The sequence below is a fragment of the Monodon monoceros genome, unplaced genomic scaffold (assembly GCF_005190385.1).
Source record: "Monodon monoceros isolate NGI ecotype Baffin Bay Population unplaced genomic scaffold, NGI_Narwhal_1 Super_Scaffold_5, whole genome shotgun sequence".
NCBI lineage: Eukaryota > Metazoa > Chordata > Mammalia > Artiodactyla > Monodontidae > Monodon > Monodon monoceros.
The window spans coordinates 83,096,763-83,119,532 of record NW_021703782.1 but is presented as its reverse complement, the minus strand read 5'-3'; the positions used below and the strand labels follow the sequence as shown (position 1 = coordinate 83,119,532).

At 38.1% G+C, this 22,770-nt stretch overlaps 1 protein-coding gene across 1 annotated transcript in view; it reads left to right on the top strand.

Annotated features, from left to right (window-relative positions):
- Positions 1-22,770, top strand: part of GRIN3A (glutamate ionotropic receptor NMDA type subunit 3A) — a 145,453-nt gene that overhangs the window by 37,957 nt on the left and 84,726 nt on the right. Inside the window, exons 2-3 of the mRNA XM_029203028.1 lie at positions 4,326-4,930; positions 20,075-21,122. Of these exons, the coding sequence (XP_029058861.1) occupies positions 4,326-4,930; positions 20,075-21,122 (1,653 nt within the window). The remainder of the gene's footprint in view (positions 1-4,325; positions 4,931-20,074; positions 21,123-22,770) is intronic.

Here is a 22,770-nt window from a genome sequence, read left to right as displayed (position 1 = left end):
ACACACACACACACACACACACACACACACACACACACACACACACAGTGGAATATTACTCAGCCATAAAAAAGGATGAAATCTTGCCACTTGTGACAACATGGTTGGGTCTAGAGGGTATTACGCTAAGTGAAGTAAGTCAGACAGAGAAAGACAAGTACCATATGGTTTCACTTATATGTGGAATCTAAAAAACAAAACGAATCAACAAACAAAAACAAAGCAGAAACAGACATAGATAAAGAGAACAAACTGGTGGTTGCCAGAGGTTGGGGTGGAGGTTGGATGAAATAGGTGAAAGAGACTAAGAGATACAAACTACCAGTTATAAAATAAATAACTTATGAGGAAGTATTAGACAGCTTAAGGAATATAGTAGTCAGTAATACTGTAATAATTTTGAAGGGTGACAGATGGTTACCAGACATATTATGGTGATCATTTCATAATATATTTGAATGTCAAATCACTGTTGCACACCTGAAATTGACATAATGTTGTACATTAACTATACTTCAGTTTTTAAAAATTACCTATTTAATTTGGCATACATGATTTTGTGTATATAACTGTGTACAATAACATGTATTTATTACAATACATAATACCTATATATAATAGTCATAGGTAATAAAGAATACACTCACTTAGGATAATTAGAATTATCAGTACTACTTCATTTTTCTCTCCCCCTACCTCCTCCTGAGGCTGTATATTTTAATTTATATAAATTGAATGCACTTATGAAGCAGTTTTTACTGTCAGCATGGTTGAGAGAGGCTTCCTGACTCAAGTTGTTTTGTTATTGGATCTCTGATTTAGGAGATAAACAATGTAGAAATTTTTTTTTAAATTATACCTTCCTTCAGGCCATGGGTTGTTCTTCTGCAAACAGCAAACTATCTCTCAGACATAGATTTTGATTCTCAGTTTCATTTGATAGGTCTGGTTTAATTTTTGTCCCAGATTTTGATGAAAGTTTTACTATTAGGCTTGAATTTTTTGTTTTAAGTTTTCATATCTGTGTGTGTGTGTCATGCACACACACGTACACGCACCTTTCCCTTGATTATTATATGGAGAGAAATTAGGAGATTTTGCTTCTGAGGCTGCCAGATAAATACAATATCACTAAATGTTTCTAAACTATTATTTAATAAATATTTATTTGAAGAATTGTGTTCCTTAAATTTGTGTAAGGATTAACTTCCACATCTAGACTTTCTTACTAGAATTGTTTGTAGGGATGAGTGTGATTATACAGATCACATAATCCACAGGGAGGGGCTTTCATTTTACTCCTCTGTCACTCTCTCACGCCAAATGCATTTGTCTCTCTGGTGCTGAATGCTCAATGTGATTAGCTAATTTTACTTCCCTATTTAGCAAGAGGAGAACATTTTCATCTCTGCCTCCATTAGAACATGATCCTCACATACTGATTTAATGAATCTCTCTGTAGGAAGTGGATAGATGGGCCTTTGTCCCCACTGGGGGCAAAATATTGGGTCGTGCAGCTCTGCTGGAAATGGTTTTCTTCTCAGTCTTTCAGTGACAAGATTATGATCATAGCCCAGGATGGACAAAAGAAAATTCCAGTTGATAAATACTATCTCTGGTTAACTGATAACTGTGTTAGAAGAGATGATTGAGATATGGTCCTTATCCTAAAGGAGCTTCCAGTCTATTGTGGGAGATAAGCACTTAACCAAATAACTAACTTACGGTATGAAGGGTGCTGTAATAAAGGGATGAACAAAATGAAACCCAGACACAGACATGAGACGATTAATTCTGCTTGGGCAACAGTCAGAGGGGCAGTCAAACAAAAACCCAGTTCACCATTGCAGGAAATCAAAAGGGCAAAAATACTGCGAGAAAAAAAGCTCAGCAGCAGAAACACTAGTAAGTGGAACGTAAGCTAACTTCTGGAAATCTGCATGCAAGAGTTGAGTTCTGAAGGATGAATATGAATATAGGCAAGTACATTCACAGGTGGAGAATTCAGCGTATCAAATTTGTGTGGATGTGAACATGCTCATTCTGACACAAGAAAAATAATTTGTCTACTATGACCTGTCTTGGGGTACATGTTTGGAGTGTTACAGGTAAAGTTTGAAATTTGTCCTATGGGTGATTCAGAGGTTATGGTGCAGAAGAATGATATGGTCACATTTATGTTTTAGAAAGAAAACTGGCAACAGAATAGGGAACTGAGGCCAAGAAAACAGTTGGGAATAATTTGTTCCTGCCAGCTAAATGTATAGCTTGCCTTCCATTGCTCACTGATTCTGGAAGAGGGTTAAGGCACAGGAGGATATAAAAAGGAAGGAAGGGAAGAAAGTTAAAAGAGGAGGAAAGAAAGAACTCTCTGGAGCAATTTATATTCATCAGTAGTAAGAGTGAGGAAATGAAGCTTCTGATCCTTCATCTTATATGGCATCCCAAGCCTAGAAACAGGAACTACCTACCTCCTGGTTTTTTGACACCTTTCTCCTTTTGCTTCTTACATCTGACCTTGTCACTAAATTTTAATTTTAAAAAAATCTTTTTTTTAATCACTCTTCCTATCATTACCAACACTGGCTTCCAGTTTAAACCCTTAGCACCTTATCAAAATCCTAGAAGGCTTATTTTCCCTCTCCCTTTTGAATACTACCCATAGATGATCCTCCAAAAGCTCTGGTTTTATCATTACAAGTCCTGCTCAAAAGCTTAATTTAGAAGGACAAAAGTCAAGTTATCAAAATAAATTTTAAGACTCCCTCTTCCTTACCATTATGATTACTCTCATTTACTGCCTTTGGTAATAGTTCTTCTCCCATAAATTCCTTTGGAATCCTCACTCCTTATTCTACACATATCAGAATGCTTTTAACCCTTCAAAGAGTTCAAAGTTCAGCTCAAACTCTATTTCTTGTTATACACTTTTTGGTAGATAAAGGAAGGCCACACTTCTTTCCTTTTGTACAAGGGCATGAAATTTTACTGCGAAAGCCCTCCTCATGTTATTGACTTGAATGTTTGGCAAGTTCTCAAAAATAGTTCAATAGTCTAATAGCTCCAAAATGGGACCATATTTAGTCAATTTGGACTGTGTCTATTGTACACTACCTTGTGTAAAGCATTGTGCTAACCATCCTCAGGATGTCAGTGTTAAAGGATAAATATGTCAAATGTCTACTCTCAGAACAATTAACAGATTCATTCATTAGAGGACTATTTCCACATCATCTATATGATTAATAGTTTGTGATTTTTCAAATAAGATACTTTTCTTTCATTGAGTTGGTGAGTTCTATAAGTAGATGAAATTGTGGTGGAAGTTACATAAATGTGTTTAAATGGCACACATTTCACCCTTCACAGCAAGAATCCAGTCTCAGTAGATACAGAAATGCAATCAAACGTTCAATATTAGACTATGTATTTAATTTTTATAAGTATATTGTTAATTATTCCATATGTATTAGTGTATTTAGGCTGCTGTAACACAGACTGGGTAGATTGTAAACAACAGAATTTCATTTCTCACAATTCTGGAGGCTAGAAGTTCAAAATCAGGGTCCCAGCATGGTGGCAGACTGCCAGCTTCTCACTGTGTCCTCATATTGTGGAAGGGGTAAGGGAATTCTTTTGAGCCTCTTGGACATTAACCTCATTCATGAGGGTTCTGCCCTCATGACCTAATTACTTCCCAAAGGCCCCATCACCTCATACCATCACATTGGGGATTAGGATTTCAACATACGAATTTTGGGGAACATAAACATTCAAATATAGCACCACATATATTAAATGTGCTTTCCTCAGGGGCCAAAAGTTTGGGAAACTATGATGCATCCTTTTTCCACACCATCCTTAATACAAGCACCTGCACTGTTTTAAGACTTTTCTACTAGTAGTTTTAAAGGAAAGCAAAAGTAATTTCTTTAAATTATTTCACCTGACAGGAAAATTGAACAAATGAGTTAAGAAGAGGGATAGTCAGAAATGGGATGCCTAAAGGAGACTGTCTGTAGGAAGTAGACAAGCCTGATAAAAATTTAAGACTAAATGTATAGTTGTGTCACCCCTGACATTTACACCAAGAATCATCTGCCCTCTGGTACTCTGAGCAAAAATTATAAGGAAATCAGTTGTAAGGAATCAATTCCATTAGACAGGAAACATAGCTTTCAAAATTATGGGAATTTTATCCCAGAGGCAGTTGAATATCATAGGGAAAAATAAAAGATGAAGCCTCATAAGAAAGCAAAAGTACCCTATATTATAATCTTTGGCCATTACTTTCTAATTCTTCTTTTTCATATCTTTAAATACAGAATCCCCTTCACCTCCAACTGAGTTTAGAAAATTCATTAAGTTCTGATGCTGATGTCACTGTCTCAATCCTGACCATGAACAACTGGTACAATTTTAGCTTGTTGCTGTGCCAGGAAGACTGGAACATCACCGACTTCCTCGTCCTTACCCAGAATAATTCCAAGTTCCACCTGGGCTCTATCATCAACATCACCGTCAACCTCTCCTCCACTGAGGACCTCTTGAGCTTCCTGCAGGTCCAGCTTGAGAGCGTTAAGAACAGTACGCCCACAATGGTGATGTTTGGCTGCGACATGGAAAGTATCCGGCGGATTTTCGAAATTACCACCCAGTTTGGGGTAGCAGCCCCTGAGCTTCATTGGGTGCTGGGGGATTCCCAGAATGTTGAGCAACTGAGGACAGAAGGTCTGCCCTCAGGGCTCATTGCTCATGGAAAAACAACACAGTCTGTCTTTGAGTACTATGTACAAGATGCCATGGAACTGGTTGCAAGAGCTGTAGCCACAGCCACCATGATCCAGCCAGAACTTGCTCTCATTCCCAGCACGATGAACTGCATGGATGTGGAAACTGCAAATCTCACTTCAGGACAATATTTATCAAGGTAGGATGCAAGACCTGGTTTACATCCCCAGTCATAGGACTGTGATAGGAAATAAAATCTCCCTATCTATCCCATTTGCAGAAAGCACATGGCATATAGTGGGGAATCCTCAGTCCCACTTTTAAATCCTGGCTTAGTCCCATACTAGCTATGTGTTCTTGGCAAGCTATTTAAAAACTCTGAGCCTCAGTTTTCTCACTAGTAAACTAAGATAATATTAAATAGCTTGATATATTATAATAAAGACACCACAAAATTCTATATGAAAAGTACCTAACACTGCTCAGCTCATAGATGCACAACAAATGTTTCCATACCTGCTCACTCTTTCCTATATCAACAGACTTGGACAAATCTCTCTAAATCTATACAGAGAAAAAAATTAGTCACGCTGGAGATAGACTTTTCTCTCTACTCCCAGGCTATGATGAATAAGGCAGAATAGAGAAGTGACTAAAGACATAGGCCCTGGAGCCAGACTCCCTATGCTTGAATTTTAGCTTTGCATGACTTGGTCAAGTGATTTAACTTCTCTGAGCCTTAGTTTCCTATGTCCTATACCCATTTATGTAAAAAGGTATAACAGTAGATCCTACTATCCATGGAGGAGTTGTGATAGGTAGATGGCAGATGATAGGTAAGTAGATAGATAGATAGAACTAAGAGTTCCACAAGAGTAAAATGTATATATATATTTTTTATGTTATATATATATATATATATATATATATATATATATATATATATACTTTTTAAAATTAGCTACCTTTCTTTTCCAGTTCCTCAATCTGGTTCAGAATCTAGAATGAAAAAGCCTGTTTAAGTTAAAGAATAATTCATCCTATAGACATGGTTTTCATGATCCCTGGAAAAAGGAGAAATCCTTAAAGGATATTTTACAGGGGTCTAGATTTTTTTCCTGAAAAGGACCACCTATGGTCAGAGAGGCCAAATCAGAGAATTATTGCTGTTTCAGAGAGGAAGGCTTAGCTATAGTCTGGCCCCATTTTAGGAAGTCCTCTTGGAACAGGGACATCTGACTGTGTTGAGGAGCACAAGGTAACCTCATGGTGTCTTGCCTTTTAAAAGACATGAACGTTTGAGGAAAGATCAGAAGGTGCCAAGCATTTTACATTTAATTTCACATGTATGCATTGAGCACCTACTATGCGCAAGGCAACATGCTAAATGCCATATATATGGCAGAGTTTAAGCACAGCCTACACACTCCTTAAAGAATGTTAATAAAATAAAATATCTCAAAAACTCACTTATTAGGAATCTATAAATGATAAAATTAGATGTCCTATCATCAACTGAACTTTCCATTTTTTCCATAATGTATTTGAATTTCCTCAAGATTAAAGTCTATGAAAAAAAAATAAGGTCTATGCATGTTTTATTTTATAGCCACTATCCAGAGCTAATCTGGTTTTTTTTTTAATCTTTTTTTTTTTGGCTGCATTGGGTCTTCGTTGCTGTGCACGGGCTTTCTCTAGTTGTGGCGAGCGGGGGCTGCTCTTTGTTGTGGTGTGCGGGCTTCTCATTGTGATGGCTTCTCTTGTTGCGGAGCACGAGTTCTAGGGTGCGCCGGCTTCATAGTTGTGGCACGCGGGCTCAGTAGTTTTGGCGCACGGGCTCAGTTGCTCCGCGGCATGTGGGATCTTCCCAGACCAGGGCTCGAACCCGTGTCCCCTGCACTGGCAGGCAGATTCTTAACCACTGCGCCACCAGGGAAGTCCTAATCTACTGTTTTTCAACATAGCACTTCACTGAGGCTCAGGACTTTATCTGGGATAAGAAACATCCTCCTTCATAACAAAAATATAAGCAAAGCCTTTAGTTATAATTTCAAATAGTCATTATTTTGGAAGGACAATCTTAAACAATAGACAGGAAAAACCACTTGTGAAAACTATATTAAAATTTTTAATGTCTTTCTGTCTCATATAAAATGGAGAGCACAAGAAAAATAATTCTGTTTGGATCCTAAAAATGTTTAGAAGCTACAGAAATATTTGTTGACTTGGGTTGTATATACTTTAGGGGTTCATTTTATCAAGATCAAACTGATCTTTCTGGCTCCTCGAAATTTAATTTATGTTAATGTTATGTGCCTCCTTCTATAAAGATCCCATGGCACTTTGTACATGAAATTATATGATGGTACTTAGTCTATTCCATCATCATTATTTGTCTCTGTGTCTGACTTCTGAACTAAAATATAAATTCTATTCAGTGGAGATACTATTGAACTTAGTTTAATGCCTGGCATATAGCAGCTACTTAATAGACATTTATTGAAATTAACATAGAAAGAAAAGGAAATTTTATATTATATTTACATCCTACACCATCTGTTGCTCTAGAAGAATAATGGGTGGTTAACAGATAAATAAAATTTTGTCTAAATTAAAAACAGTTTTTTTAACTTACCTAGATACCATCTGGTTTTCTTTTCCTTTTTTTTTTTTTTTTTTTTTTTTTTTTGATAGAATGTTAGGTTAGCAGATAACCTCTGCCCTTGTGGCTATTTCCACATGATTATTCCACAAACTTGGAAAGTTGTGAAAGATGAGTGTGAGGTTTGGAGCCTGGAAGCAATTCACAGTGTATACAGGTCAGCAACAATATTTTCATCTCTGTGGATGTGTTTGAGAATGAACTTAAAGAACTTCAGGAAATAAGCCTAGGACTTCTTAAACTCCCTGAGGAATATAGTCAAGAGAAAGTTTCAAAGTGTTCAGGAAAGGGTCAAGGGAAGTAAGGAAAAGCCTTCAAGGAGTCTTTATAATGAATAACTGAAAAGCTGCCTTAAGCTATAAACATCTGTGGATTTTTCATCATCCTTATTTATTTTGTTGAATACAGTCTTTTTAGAAAGTTCGTTATTCTCAGTCCATAAGTCACATCTCCATATAGTAATTTTCTTAATTATTCCTAAATTTTGTGAGGCTGACCCTACTTCCTCACTGCATAATGAAAGTCCTGAGGATAATGAGCCATGAATATCGAGTGTCAGAGTTATGCAAGCTTTCATTTCTCACACAGTCACTTTCAGTTTAGGCTGACAGAATTGTTAACATTTATAAATGTTAATGAAATCACCAAAAACGTGGCTTTTTCAGCATAGGCCTTTAGACTAGAAAAAAATCATTTCTCGTGGCAGACTACATAGACATAATAACAGGTAAAAAGGATTTAATTCCTCCTGGGTCCCCACATGCCAGAGCAAACATCCATCATAACTAAATGTAGACAAAACCACGTGGGGGCCAAGTTCATACTGTGATCTTTAACAATTTATTTGCAAGTTGTTTTATTAAATGTTAATTACTTTGAAGCAATGATATCTGATATATTATTTGGCAATAACTTCACAAATACATGTGCAAAGGTGTTTCTGTGCAGTCAGTGACTATTTGTTGAACTAGGGTGAGGCAGACAAAATGAAGAGTTGCATCCTGCCATTTTGGAGCTGACAGCCTAGTGCATGAGTTGAAAAGTAAGTAAATGGTTATAAAACAAAGGGATACGTTATTCTTAAAAATAGAAATATGTTCAAATACACAGAGGAGGAAATAATTAACTCTTCTCAGAGAGTTGATGATGAAGAAGAAATACTGGAATTGGATCTTGATAAATGAATAGGAGTTTTCTGGTTTGGAGCAAACATTTCCCCACAGGCACAGGAAATGGCATATGCAAATTTACCAAGACCTGAAAGAAATTTAGTACAGTTGGCGTGTACATTGCATATGAAGAGAATCTGACATGATTCTGGAAAAGTTGTTAATTTGATAGCATGCCACACAGAGCTTTTATGCCAAGCTAAGGAGTATGCATTTTATATGCATTCTGGATGTCACTTGAATGGCAGAACATTAGGCATGACATAGTTATAAAATCATAATCCTGTAACAAATTAACCAAATAAAGTAATACAGCATAAAATCCTTGTGACTAATTTTTTAAAAACCATTAAGATATAAAAACTTGTTTTTATTTCTCCAAATCTGTTTTAGCTTTGCCCACATTTACTCCCTTACCTCATTCTAAACACCAGACTCTGTTGAAAATGAATAGGAGTTTGAGGACTTCCCTGCTGTTCTTAGGGTTAGGATTTGCCCATGCTTATCTGAAGGCCCTGGGTGGTAATGAATCTATGTTTCTGGAGAAAGAGCCCCTTGAGTTATTCATAGCCTAGTCAAAGGCAGTTATCCTTCCTTTAGTAATTCCAAGACCCTAGACATCGATAGACACCTTGTTCCCCTTGGCCTAATAAGTCTCTGACCCTGTAGCTAATTAATCATAGTCCTGATAGTTATTCTAGCTTCTCAGCAGGCTATGGAATCTATGGAATCTTGCCTTTCTTCTTGGAATAGCTTCTGCAATTCAGTTCTGTATCAAGTGGGCAGTGATTAATTCATTTATTCATCCACAAACATATGTTGAAGCTTACTTATATTAGGCTAGGACCTTGGCTAATGCTGGAGACACAAAGAATAGAAAACAGGGGCCCTGCTCCCAGGAAGCTTACAACCCCCTTCTTTTGTTCTTTCAGCGAGAGACAATATGCTCCTCCACTTATCCATATTTTTTATCCATTTTTTTTTGACCTAGCAGTTTGGTTATCATTCCTCACTGAGACAACACCCATTCTACTAGTGATTATCCTTTGGCATTAGCTGGCATTGTTAGGCTCGCTCCTCAGTTGTCCTTGAAAAATCGTTCAATGTGCTAGAGAGACTCTTTCCCCTCCAGGCTATGTTCATCTTTATGCTTACATGGTCAAGCAATACCAAGATTCACTGGCCTTTCATTAATAGTAAATGTTGCTTTATTTATTGATTCTGCATGTATTATCCAGAACATATATGTGCCATGTATTATGAGGCACTAGGAAGCTTCAGAAAAAAAAAGACTAAAACAAATACCCATTCAAAAGTCCCAAGGTATAAACTGATGATGTTCCCGGTCTCATTGCTGGATACTAGAAGAGTTCCAGGAGAACTTGAGGTGGCATGATATAATTCTAACTTGGGGTATTCCCATTCACCTTAACAATAATTTACTGGCATTGTGACCCTGCCAAAGTTATTTAATCTCTAGAAAATTTAATTTCCTTAATTATAAGGATTCCTACCTTGAAAAGTTAAGTGGTATGCCTAAGGTAATTCAGTTAGTACTTTATAGGGGAAGGTTTAAACTGTCTAAATCCAAGTTCCAGGCTCTTTCAGAATTAATATAAACTTTCCTTAATTGGGATCCCATTACTTTGTCATTCATATTCTTTCAGCCAAAAGCTATATAAATCAGGAGGTGTGATTACCCATGTATAAGTGTTCTTGTCCTAAAGACCTCTACTGAGCCAAACTAGTTAGCCTGTGTGTTTCAACATGTACTCAAAAGAAATGCAGTTGCATTGAACCTGAAAGCCACGGGTTGGATGATGTTAACACTGGTTCCTTGGGTCCCCAAGGAGAACCCATTGCTGTGGGGTGACCTACTGTGTCCAGCTGTTACTCCTAAGTTAACTTTCTCTGCAAGGCTACCACGGAGTCAGTACTTCTAGAAAACACATGGTTCGGTGTCATGAATCTTAAGGACAACAGTTAAGGTCTATGTTTCCAGATGTTTCCAGTAAGAACTCCTGTCACTGGACTAATTTGGCTAAATCCTTTGAATTTGCCCATCCCTCTATGTCACTTAAGTCCTGCCAAGAGCTGTGTCGAAAATCTTCTCTAAGTCATGGAGGCCTCAAACAAGGAACAGTAAAAGATGTGTATACCCTCAGGACCCTGTTTTGAAGAATACAGCTTAAATTTGCTTAATCTAGCTTCCAGCAGGTTTTAAACTGTGGAAATTTCCCACATTAGGAGAACTTCCAAGCTTCTATTTGCCTGAGTGGAAATTGTGATTATATTCTTTGTTGAATACTTTTTACTTTGTATGCATCTATTATAAAATTTGGAAATATGTCAAAAAAAAGAGGTACTCTGAATTCTACATCTATCCCAGGGCCACTTCAACCTCCAGTGGCAAATACTACATAGTGTCCCATTGACAGGGCTATGCTAAGGGAAGGGATATCAGCACCTGGACTAGTGCTGGAGCCAGATCTAGAGAGCTAGAAGGAATTAAGGTTGGATATTACACAAAGCAAGAGGAGCCATCCAAGGGATGGGCACAGGCCATAATTGTGGAGAGAAGTCAAGGTTTATATCAAAAAATGAAAGGAAAGAAAAACAACATAAGAATATGCTACAAATCTAACTACTGTGGGAGAAAAACACAGAAAGAAAAGAAGTACCAGCTTGCCAGTTGTGCCACATGAAAGCTGAAAAATAGGGCACTATGTCTATGTGTCTGATTTTTTGACTTAGTGATCCCATCACATCACACACACAGCCCAAGAAGTATATTCAAACATGACTCAATCACAAAGATTAGTATTGATATTTTTCTCCTCTTGGGAAAAACGTCAAGGACAAGAGCTCTCCTTCCACTCTATAGTTTCACTTATTGGCAAAACAGACCCCAATGGTCCATGGGTGTACGTATATGTACATTTAATATGTTATTAAATTGCTGTTTGCTCATTAACTGATGGAAATCTATTTTAAAAGATGAGCTTTGTAAGTTGTTTTAAAAGAGGATATAGTCAATGGTTACAGTGTGGGGCCCTCTGCTTTAAAGATTGAAATTTAGCAATTTCCAATTCCTATTAAATTCCTTATTGTTAGAGAGGTTTCCCATAGAACTAATTTCTATTTTTGATACTCTCCATTGTTCAGGGAGAAATGTATTAGAATTTTAATGCTCTGAATAATCTATAAATTGCAAATACAATATCAATACTTCCTGGCTGATTGAGTCCCATTCTTCTGGCAATGTGAGGAAGTGCTCTTGAAGAAACCCATGTCTGATTTGAGCAGGAAACATGTGTTTAATTGCATTTATCCCACAAACATCACTGAGCAGTTATACTGTCCAGGTACCGTGTTGTGCCTAAGATCCAAAGATGACTCAGTGTGACAGATGCTTAGATGAACGCTGAAGTCTCAGCTGGACAGCCTGCAGTGTTATGAAGCAGAGCAGTGGGAAAGGGAGGACTTGTTCATTCCTCACAGCAACTGTACGGAAGAGACTGCTCTCAGAATGTGAAGAATGTCAAAATCCATGCCGCTGAGGATCTTACAGTCTAAAAAGTCAAAGATGGAGTTAATTGGCTGCAATTAGGTGGTTGCTAGGAAAAGGAAACATAAGGATGACACCAAAAGTTTTGCCCTGAGCAACTAGAAGGATGGAGTTGCCATTAATTAAGATAAAGAAAACTGTAGAAGAATCAGGTTGTGAGGTGGGTGAGAACCACCAGGAATTCAATTTTGCTAATGTTAACTTTGAGATAATTCATAGATATCCAAATGCAGTTGTCAAGTAGGTAGGTGGTGATCTTCCAGAGTTCAGGAAGGAGGTCTGGACTGGAGATACAATTTTCCCCAAAGGGAAAAATAAATTTTAAGGATTTATAGAGCAAAACAGATATTCCCAGATACAGATATGGTTAATGGAAGGCAACTATAACAGGGGGAAAAAGCAAAGATAAGAGGGCAATTTTAAAATAAGTGAAAAACAAATGAGAGAAATAGACATGCAAAGAGACAAGCTGATGCGTGAAGAAAAGATCAAAGTAGAAATAAATATATGACTTATAAACAACTGGGCATGGAAGAAGACACACAAGGATTATGATGCATTTAGACAACGCAAAAGTAGATTCATACATCTCCAAAATGAAGACTGGAAAAAATGGGATTATGATAGAACTAGTTCAAGATAAGAAAAGATAACAAATTTATAATGAATATAAAAACATAAGATTAGTAAAAATTTATATGGTGAATAAGAAGAAAACTCAGGGGCAACAGGTCTTAAAATCTTTAAGAACATGGCAACATTATTTACAGTAGGAGATTTTTATTTAACTTTAGTAAATTTTAGAGCAAGATTTTAAAAAGTAAAAATAATACATGAATATGTAATTAAGCCAATAAATTAAGATAAATACTGCAGTTAACATTCTATTATTAAAGAATATATGAACACAAATATTTCATCTTCCAAAAATCCAGAAAAGAGAGAGGTGGGAGGAGATCTAGAAAGAAGGAATTAACAAAACCCAAGTTAATTAATTAGAAGAAATCCTAAGATTGGTATAAATGATATCATATACAGTTCCATAGCAACAAATTCTTAGGAGGATATCATTCGCCAAGATGGACCCAGAGAAATAGAAAGTTTAATAGAAGAGATTGAAAAAGTGATTGAAAAATTACAATTTTTTAGAAAGTGGTAGGCCCAGGTAGTTTTACAACTTACTCTTGCAAACTCAAATGGGAAAACAAAACAATAAACATTTTAGTTGGAATTGATCTAATACATTTCTTATGAAAGTTATTTGCTTTCTGCATTTTTAAGAGTGCCTTCGGTCTCATTTTGAGAGTAATACAATAAACCTTCTCTCAAATGAATTATAAGGGGGAGAGTATAATGAGCTCTATAATTTACTTTTTAAATGCCCTAAATGAGTTAAAGCAATCAAGAGAGAACTTCCACAAGCTCTCTTGTCCATATCCACCCACCTACTTGCCTCTGGACCCTGTATTCTCTCTGCCTTCTCTCATGTCCATGCTCCTCTTTTGTCACAGCAAAGAGCATCACCCCCTCTTGCACCTTAGAGCACAATCCCTTTTGCCCCTCAAGGGAACTGTCCCAGGAATTCTCTCTGTTCTATCCTACATCAACAATTTTTCTATTTTTACTAGATCATTCCCATCATCATAAAAGCCTGCACATATATATACTTATATATGTACTTAATTTTTCCTCTCCACCACTATTCCATTTTTGTCCTCTTTATAGCATAACTCTCTGAAGAGTTATCTCCAGTTTCTCTCTTTCCATTTTCCCTTGAAACATGAGGCTCCAATACTTCACTGAACTTACTCTCATGAAGTCGCCAGTGGCCTACATGTTTCTAAAGCGAACGGTCAGTTCTCAGTCCTCATTGCATTTGAGCTGTTAGAAGCATTGACACAGCTGATCAGTGTCCCCTCCTTGAAAAATCCTTTTTACTTGGCTTCTAGAACACAACATAGCCCGCTTTATGTCTCTGGTTACTTCTCAGTTTCCTTTGCTAGTTCTTCCTCACCTTCAACACCTCCAAATGTTGAAGTGCCCTGGACTCACTCCTTGAACTTCTTCTCAACTACAATTACCATTATGATCTCCTTAAATACCCTATATAGACTTTTGGCTCCCAAACTGTACCTCCAGTCCAGACCTACTTCGTGAACTCTGGAAGATCACCACCTACCTACTTGACAACTGCATTTGGATATCTATGAATTATCTCAAAATTAACATTAGCAAAACTGTACTCCTGGTGGTTCTCACCCACCTCACAACCTGATTCTTCTACAGTTTTCTTTATCTTAATTAATGGCAACTCCATCCTTCCAATCGCTCAGGGAAAAAACTTTGGTGTCATCCTTATGTTTCCTTTTCCTAGCAACTATATGAGCCATCAGCAAATCCTGTCAGTGGCAGCTTCAAAATTTATCAAGATCCAACTAATTCTTCTCACCTCCACTGCTACTACCTCAGTCTAAACCATCATCAACTTTTGTCTGGTATTTGAAACAGCCTCCTAACTGGTCTTTCTGCTTCTGCTCTTGTCTCTCTGTAGTCCATTCTCAACACAACACTGAGATGAGTCCGTTAAAATGTAGGTCATGGGCTTCCCTAGTGACGCAGTGGTTGAGAGTCTGCCTGCCGATGCAGGGGACACGGGTTCGTGCCCCGGTCTGGGAAGATCCCACATGCCGCAGAGTGGCTGGGCCCCGTGAGCCATGGCCGCTGAGCCTGCGTGTCTGGAGCCTGTGCTCCACAACGGGAGAGGCCACAGCAGTGAGAGGCCCGCCTACCGCAAAAAATAAATAAATAAATAAAATGTAGGTCATATCTTATCACTTCTCTGCTCAAAACCTACCAGTGGCTCTCCATCTCATGTAGAGAAGAAACAAAGTCCTTACGGTGACCTACAAAATCCTATTTTCCCCACCTCCCACTCCCCATAAGTTTTTTCTGACCTCATCTTTAACTCTCCTGCCCCTCCCTCCCTTAGCTATTTCTCAAACATACCCGGTACAGTCACACTCAAGGACACTGGACTCCTTGCTCCCTATACAGGGAATGCTCTTTACCCAGATATCCTCTTGGTCAGCTCCTTCCCTTTCTTCAACCCTTTACTCAAATATCACCTTCTCCTGGCCTCTCTAATCTAAAATTCCACCCTACTGCCACCAACCCTGACACATCTTATCTCCTTACTCTGCTTTATTTTTTCTCCTTTGCACTTAGCACTAACATCCCATTCATATTCCCTACTTATCATATTTATTCTGTTCCCTCGATTGACTAAAAGCTACATAGAGTTTTGTTCACTACTATATCCCCCAGAATCTGGAATAGTGCCTGGCAAAAGTAAGTATTATGGAATGAATAAATGATTGATTGGGTGATGTTTTGTTAACATCTCTGTTCATTTATTTTAATGCATAAGAAAATATTTTAATTAGTAAGTCAAGTTTTGTGTGCAAATGTGGCTTCTAAAATATATTAAATACATTAAACACTGATCTTGCTTATATTTGTGAACTGTCTCAAAAACATTTTTTACATAATTTGAAAAGTTCAGATTTTATCTCAGCTCCTATTCAAATCAACACATATTCTTAGTTAGTGACATAATTGGGAATTTTACTGAAATAATAAGTTACCTCCAAGCGGATTAACCAATGACCTTTATCCTTTCAAGCAGAGTGGTATCTTGCGAGATCTGCTGATAAGAAAGATGTATACCTGAACTGCTTTGTTAAACACTCACTATGCACAAGGCACAGTGCTAAACCAGATTCTCACTCATGGAGTGCGATTCAGACCCTTATCATACCATGACAGAGCTATTGTACTAGTCTTCGAAGTGGTCTCCTGGTCACTATCTCTTCCTTCCTATAGACACATTGTACCTGTTGCCAGAGCAGTATTACCAATGCAGACTTATGGTTACATCATTACTCTACTTCGAAATCTTCATGGCTCCCCTTTTCCTGTTAAATAAAATCCAGCCTTATAAAATGGACATGCAAAGCCTCTAGAGTTCAGTTGCAACCTGAATATGTTTCTACTCTGCTGTCCAATCAGATTGTTACACTTACCACCCCTTGTTAAATTTTCCACCTCCTACCTTTCCTCATGACATTTGAACTGGAAGATTTATTGAGAATTCATAGCTAGACTGGAGCAGTAGTATGATCAGCACAGAATGTAGTGGTATTATTATTGGTCCCTGTGACCCAGGCTCTAAACTACTATTAAAAGAATTTAAGATTACTTTTCTCTCTGTTTTTTCCCACAGTGCTCTGTGGGCTTTCATTTAGCTCATAATCAACTTAAATACTCCAGGTCTTATTTATATGACCTTCCATCAAGCCGAGTTTTACACATTCTTAATACAGTTTGTGAATTAAATGCAATCACGTGCATTTGACCCTCTCAAAATCACTACTTTTCTTTCTGAAACTATGTATCTCTTGATTTTGCCATCTTCTCCACTTCTGCTATTACCTTAGCTCTTGTCACCTTAAGGCCCTTGTGAAACAGGCAGAGAGAGAGGAAGAGAGGAAGCAAGAGGCGGAAAGGAGCATTATTCCTCACAGCTGAAACTGCTCAGCCACCTTCTCCTTCCAAACCATTTCCTATATAGCTAGCAGGAAAACAAAATCTTTCTAAAATCAAATCTGATGATCCTGTCCCTCCTCAGAAAAATTCTTTCAATGGCTCTCCATTAGCTTCATCGTGGCCTCAGTCCTTTTGTAACTCACTTCCCACCCTCATCTCCAGCCTTATTTCTCACCACTTACCATCATGCAGCTTGCTCTCTCTGTCTCTGGCTTTTGCACATGTGTCTCCCTGTGCTGACAGCATCAAGCCCCAGCTTCTCTTCCTGGTTAACTGTAATTCCTTCTTCAAGACTCAGCTCTCGCACCTGCTCCTCTCAGAAGCCTTCCTTGTCACCCCTAGATTGTGGGTGCCCTTGCTTTCTGTTCCAATGGCACCCAATTCTACCTCCATCAGAATGCTTATTACACTGGTTTAGAATTGCCTGTTCGCTTTTCTTTCTCCCCGTCACTAGACTTTGAGCTCCTTGAGAACAATGAGTGTGTCTTTCATCTCTATAACTCATACTAAGAACAGTGCCTGGTATTTGTATCAGTTTATCTTGCCAATAAAATTATTCCTGATTTTCCTTTTTCTTGTTCATCCAAGAAGAGTCCAGGGCAAGACAAAAAGGAACATGGTAGAAATCACTTCAAGCAAAAGCAAAATTTCAACACTGTAATCTTTTAACTAACATAGTGAATATTCAAACTTGGCTATGCATTGTCATTCCATTACAAAGAATACATAGTGAAGGTGACAATAACTAAAGCTATTAATGAGATTTTTAATTTATCCTCTCTGTAAAACTGAAAATAAAAATAATCCATCATTAATGGGGATTCTCTGAGACCCAATTTCTTGGTGCCAACTGCATAGTGAAACAAACACTGGATTTTCCAATCTGGGAAAATGAAAGACATTTAGATCCTGATTGATATGTCTTTCTGTGATAGATGAGTGCCTCAAAGACAACTGAGCATTGTTCTTTAGTCATGGCCATGCTGAATGCTATTTAACATCGATAATGAGGAATAGGTTTTACTAGAATGAGGGAGTTATATAATCTCTAAAAGATTCCTGAAGACCGCTTTTCTGAGATGATTTTAGTATATATTTACTCAGTGGTAGTCCTTCGTAGGTCCATCCAGTTAAAAGTCTATAATCATTAAGCCCCAACTATTCTTAAAATAATGAAGGGCTTCTCTTTCTACAACTTTAACTTTACATTCCTGATCACTAAATTGACCAAATAAAATTAAACTATTTACTAATAACTGTTTTATTCCCTAGGCTATGTCAGTGTGTGTGTGTGTGTGTGTGTGCGTGTGTGTGTGTTAACAAATCTAACAGTAAATTGCTCATCAGAAACACAGTTGTAGTCACCCTTCTATTATAGTACCTAGGTGATTATCAGTTGATTAATCTGTATATTTTAATGATTTGGTTCCCTACTTCCCTAAAGAAGCAGAAAACTGTTTGAAAGTCTAAGATAACTGAGACTTCATTACTTGTTGCTAAATAGAATTCATTTTAAGTGGTAGAGTCCCACTGGGGAGAGCTAACATGAATAATTACTATTATATGCAATCTACCAAAATGAGCAGTTTCATTGCATTTAGTGACAGTAGCATCTTCAAATGTGATTTACATTTATATCTCTAATGAAAATTAGTATATTCTTCACACTTTCTGATTTTCCTGTTTCTTCTATGGCAGCACAACTTCTTACTACTGGTATTTGCATTTATAAATTACAGAGTAATGTTTGTGGCAAGCAATGGATGAATGTGTTTCATGAAGAAACACATTCTGTATCATCCAACTCCTCATAAAAATCTTCTATGTTACAGTCCACATTTCAATTTAATTTCTTTTAATTTGAAATAAGTCTTGAGTAGCCTCTATGAGTTTATCATAATGCAGTACTTTGTGCCTCCAACTAGAAAAGTTCTATTAAAAGACTAGGAAAAGTGACCTGGGACAGCCTTGATTGAAAAAATTTGAATGACATTAAATAATAATTACCATATCTGGAACATCTGTTCTATGTCAAAAGGTGTGGTATATACTTCACATGCATTATTTCTAACCCTTGAAGTAGAAATAATTTAAAAATAAAAATGTAATTACCTCCCCCATTTTGCTGATGACAAAACTGAAGCTTAGAGTTCAGTAAATTTGTGTCCAAGGACAATACTAGAAGGTGGGTGGACCAATATTCTAACACAGGTGTGTTTGATGTCAAAGTGTGGGCTTTATTTCTGACACAAGGCCATAATTAAGAGTACAGAGGGGGCTTCCCTTGTGGCGCAGTGGTTGGGAGTCCGCCTGCCGGTGCAGGGGACATGGGTTCGTGCCCCGGTCCGGGGGGATCCCGCATGCCGCGGAGGAGCCTGTGCTCCGCGGCAGGAGAGGCCACAGCAGTGAGAGGCCCGCGTACTGAAAAAAAAAAAAAACAGTACAGAGGTGCCTCGAGCTCATATATTACCTCTTATTGTCTTATCTTCCCAAACTCAAGAAAGACAGAGACTGACCAAGCATTTCCCTGCCTTGTCCATAGCAGAACATATACTGACAGCGCCCTGGTTCCCAGGGTTAGGAATCAGTATATCATTCAGTTGGTAATTTTCCTTTCTTTGACTTCTGGCGGAAGCTCTCTCTAGAGCCAGAGCCAATTGTTTTTCTCTAATGACTTAGAGGGAGGTTAGCCTGAGGCTGTCCTGGGAACTGCAAGTCTATTTATCATCTTTTTCTTTATTCCATGGATGGTATCCAACATGCAGCTTAGACTGGCCTCATGGGGACAGACATGTTGATTGTTTCCACGCTAAACACTGATAACAAGATTTGGCTATTTTCTAGAATTATGAATATAATTTTAAGCAATCATAAAAGTATATACATATGTATTATAACTTATTCCTTGCACCAAAGAGAATATATTTATTGAGCTGATTTATTTGCAATTGAATGTGGTGAGCAGTAGAAATGAGACATGTTAAAGATGCTGAGAACCTTCATAGCTTGGAAATTTGTAAGAATATATAATTAACCATTTACAACAGAAAACAATTAACACATTCCTTAACTAGGAATAAAGATTTGGAGTAAGACCACAAGTCAAGCACCCAGCCCAGGTGTTAGAACCTGAGGTTGAGATCTCATTTGCTCAATGAAATAGGGACTCTTGTCCTAGAAAGGGTCCAGCTTATTAATTCCTAAAGTAATTACAGGCAGTGCCTTTTGAAAAAAAATAGAGTTTCTTCTTATTAAGACAGAGAAGAAAAGATGAGCACTGCTTCCGGACTTTGGCCTCACCTCTCTCCCTCACTTTTTGCCTTTGCTCCTCTTTGCCAGGTTTCTAGCCAACACCACTTTCAGAGGCCTCAGTGGTTCCATCAAAGTAAAAGGTTCCACTATCATCAGCTCAGAAAACAACTTTTTCATCTGGAATCTGCAACATGACCCCCTGGGAAAGCCAATGTGGACACGCTTGGGCAGCTGGCAGCAGGGGAAGATTATCATGGACTATGGAATATGGCCAGAGCAAGCCCAGAGGCACAAAACCCACTTCCAACACCCAAGTAAGCTACACTTGCGAGTGGTTACTTTGATCGAACATCCATTTGTCTTCACACGGGAGGTAGATGATGAAGGCTTGTGCCCTGCTGGCCAACTCTGTCTAGACCCCATGACTAATGATTCTTCCATACTGGACAGCCTTTTTAGCAGCCTTCATAGCAGTAATGATACAGTGCCCATCAAATTCAAGAAGTGCTGCTATGGATATTGCATTGATCTGCTGGAAAAGCTAGCAGAAGACATGAACTTTGACTTTGATCTCTATATTGTTGGGGATGGCAAATATGGAGCCTGGAAAAATGGGCACTGGACTGGGCTGGTGGGTGAACTCCTCAGTGGGTCAGCCCACATGGCAGTCACTTCCTTCAGCATCAATACTGCACGAAGCCAGGTGATAGATTTCACCAGTCCTTTCTTCTCCACCAGCTTGGGCATCTTAGTGAGGACCCGAGACACAGCAGCTCCCATTGGAGCCTTCATGTGGCCACTCCATTGGACAATGTGGCTGGGGATTTTTGTGGCTCTGCACATCACTGCCATCTTCCTCACTCTCTATGAATGGAAGAGCCCCTTTGGTATGACTCCCAAGGGGCGGAACAGAAGTAAAGTTTTCTCCTTCTCTTCAGCCTTGAATGTCTGTTATGCCCTCTTGTTTGGTAGAACAGCAGCCATCAAACCCCCAAAATGCTGGACTGGAAGGTTTCTGATGAACCTTTGGGCCATTTTCTGTATGTTTTGCCTTTCTACATACACGGCGAATTTGGCTGCTGTCATGGTAGGTGAGAAGATCTATGAAGAGCTTTCTGGAATACATGACCCTAAGGTAATACTTCTTTTAACTCTAGATTTCCTAATTGTCAATTTTAACTCCATATATTGTATTTTATGCTGTAGTATGTCTATATTCTTTCATCTAACAGAAGAATATTCTCTGAACCATCCATAGAGACTAGTCCAAAAAAGCCTGTTGCCTGGTTGCACTAAATATTTCATTGTTTTATTAAATGAAACAAAAAGAGTGAGGGATGTTTTTAGGAGATGTTTGTTCCAGAGAAAGTCCTTCTGGTAGAAACATCTATTTGTGCAGTTTTTCCTTTGTTAGTTAACCATCTGGCAGAATAGCTATCAGGGAACAGTCTTACAAAGTATTTTCACCTAAAGTAAACTTCAAAATTAATTAATTACTTCTCTTGGGAATTAATGGAAATAAATAGTAAGGTCCATATTTTAAATTGTAAAGAAACTTTTTTTCACCATGAAAAATTGTAAAATGGAAAGAACTAACATTTTATCATAAGCACCCAAAGTCGGATGCTAGAAAACCCAATGGGTATAGACAAGGAGTACTGAGCTAACTGAGGTGGCAAGGTTAGCTAGGAACAGGGTGTCCTTATAGAGTAAGGAAAACTGATCACCTTGGGGTTGGAGGAGTGTGCCAGCAGTCACATTACAACATCCAAGAACATTCAAGAAAATTGTATCTATTCAAGGCCTCCTTTGATATCCTAGACATCTGACTGTAAGGGTAGAAGGGAGGAAGGGGGTGAAGTTCAGGTAAGCAGGTAAAGCAGTGGTGATACTTGAGTAAGGACAGCCATGTCTATGTTCTCTCTGGATTGAAACAAGACCTCTTTTGTGACTGGGAGTATGGAGAACTTGGTCCAACCTGGTGGGAGTAGAGAGGAGGGGGTTGTCAGGGCTCAAAGCAATTAGAATAGGACTCCAGGGAGTACTACAGTCCCAATGGGGAACAGAATGCAGATCCAGAGCAGAAGTGTATACCAATGTGTAAGACCCATCTAGGAGAGACTGGAGAAAGCTGCAATTCAGTGGGCATCCCCAGGACACACTGTGTTTAAAGCAACTTGAGCTAAGCTGAGCGTTTCAAACTGTGAAACGTTCACCATGCCTTTTCAAATATCCCTTTTCACATCAAATCTCATGGTATTGAACCATTTACTACATATTTTTATCAAACATTTAAAATTAATTACTCAGAGCATGAACAAATAGGACATTTACAACTGTCTTTGTTAAATGATGGAGTGGCCCAGAAGGCTGGTGGCAGCTTTAGAGAATTCTCATAAATGGTTTGGATTAGGATATGGTCTGTTTTGCAAACAAATGAACATGAGAAATTTGACCCATATACTGAAAACCTCCTGGTAAGAGACGTGAACCTCATGAAAAGATTCAACAAACAATGGGTCATTGACTAGGCAATGAATTGCATCACTTCTTATTGTGCACTCAGGACTTTAGGTTATCAGCTGGAGTTTAGTGAATACAAATAAGTTCTGTAGTATAAATACATGTGTTACCCTGAAGAGAGATTTTGGTGATGCTTCAGCATTCACACTGCACTGGTATTAGCAGCCTCTATTTATTCTTTGCCCCAAGAGGCCTATAGATCTCCCAAAGGTTCACCATCTTAAAAGAAGCTTACTCAAATTTTCTTGCAAGAATCTTGC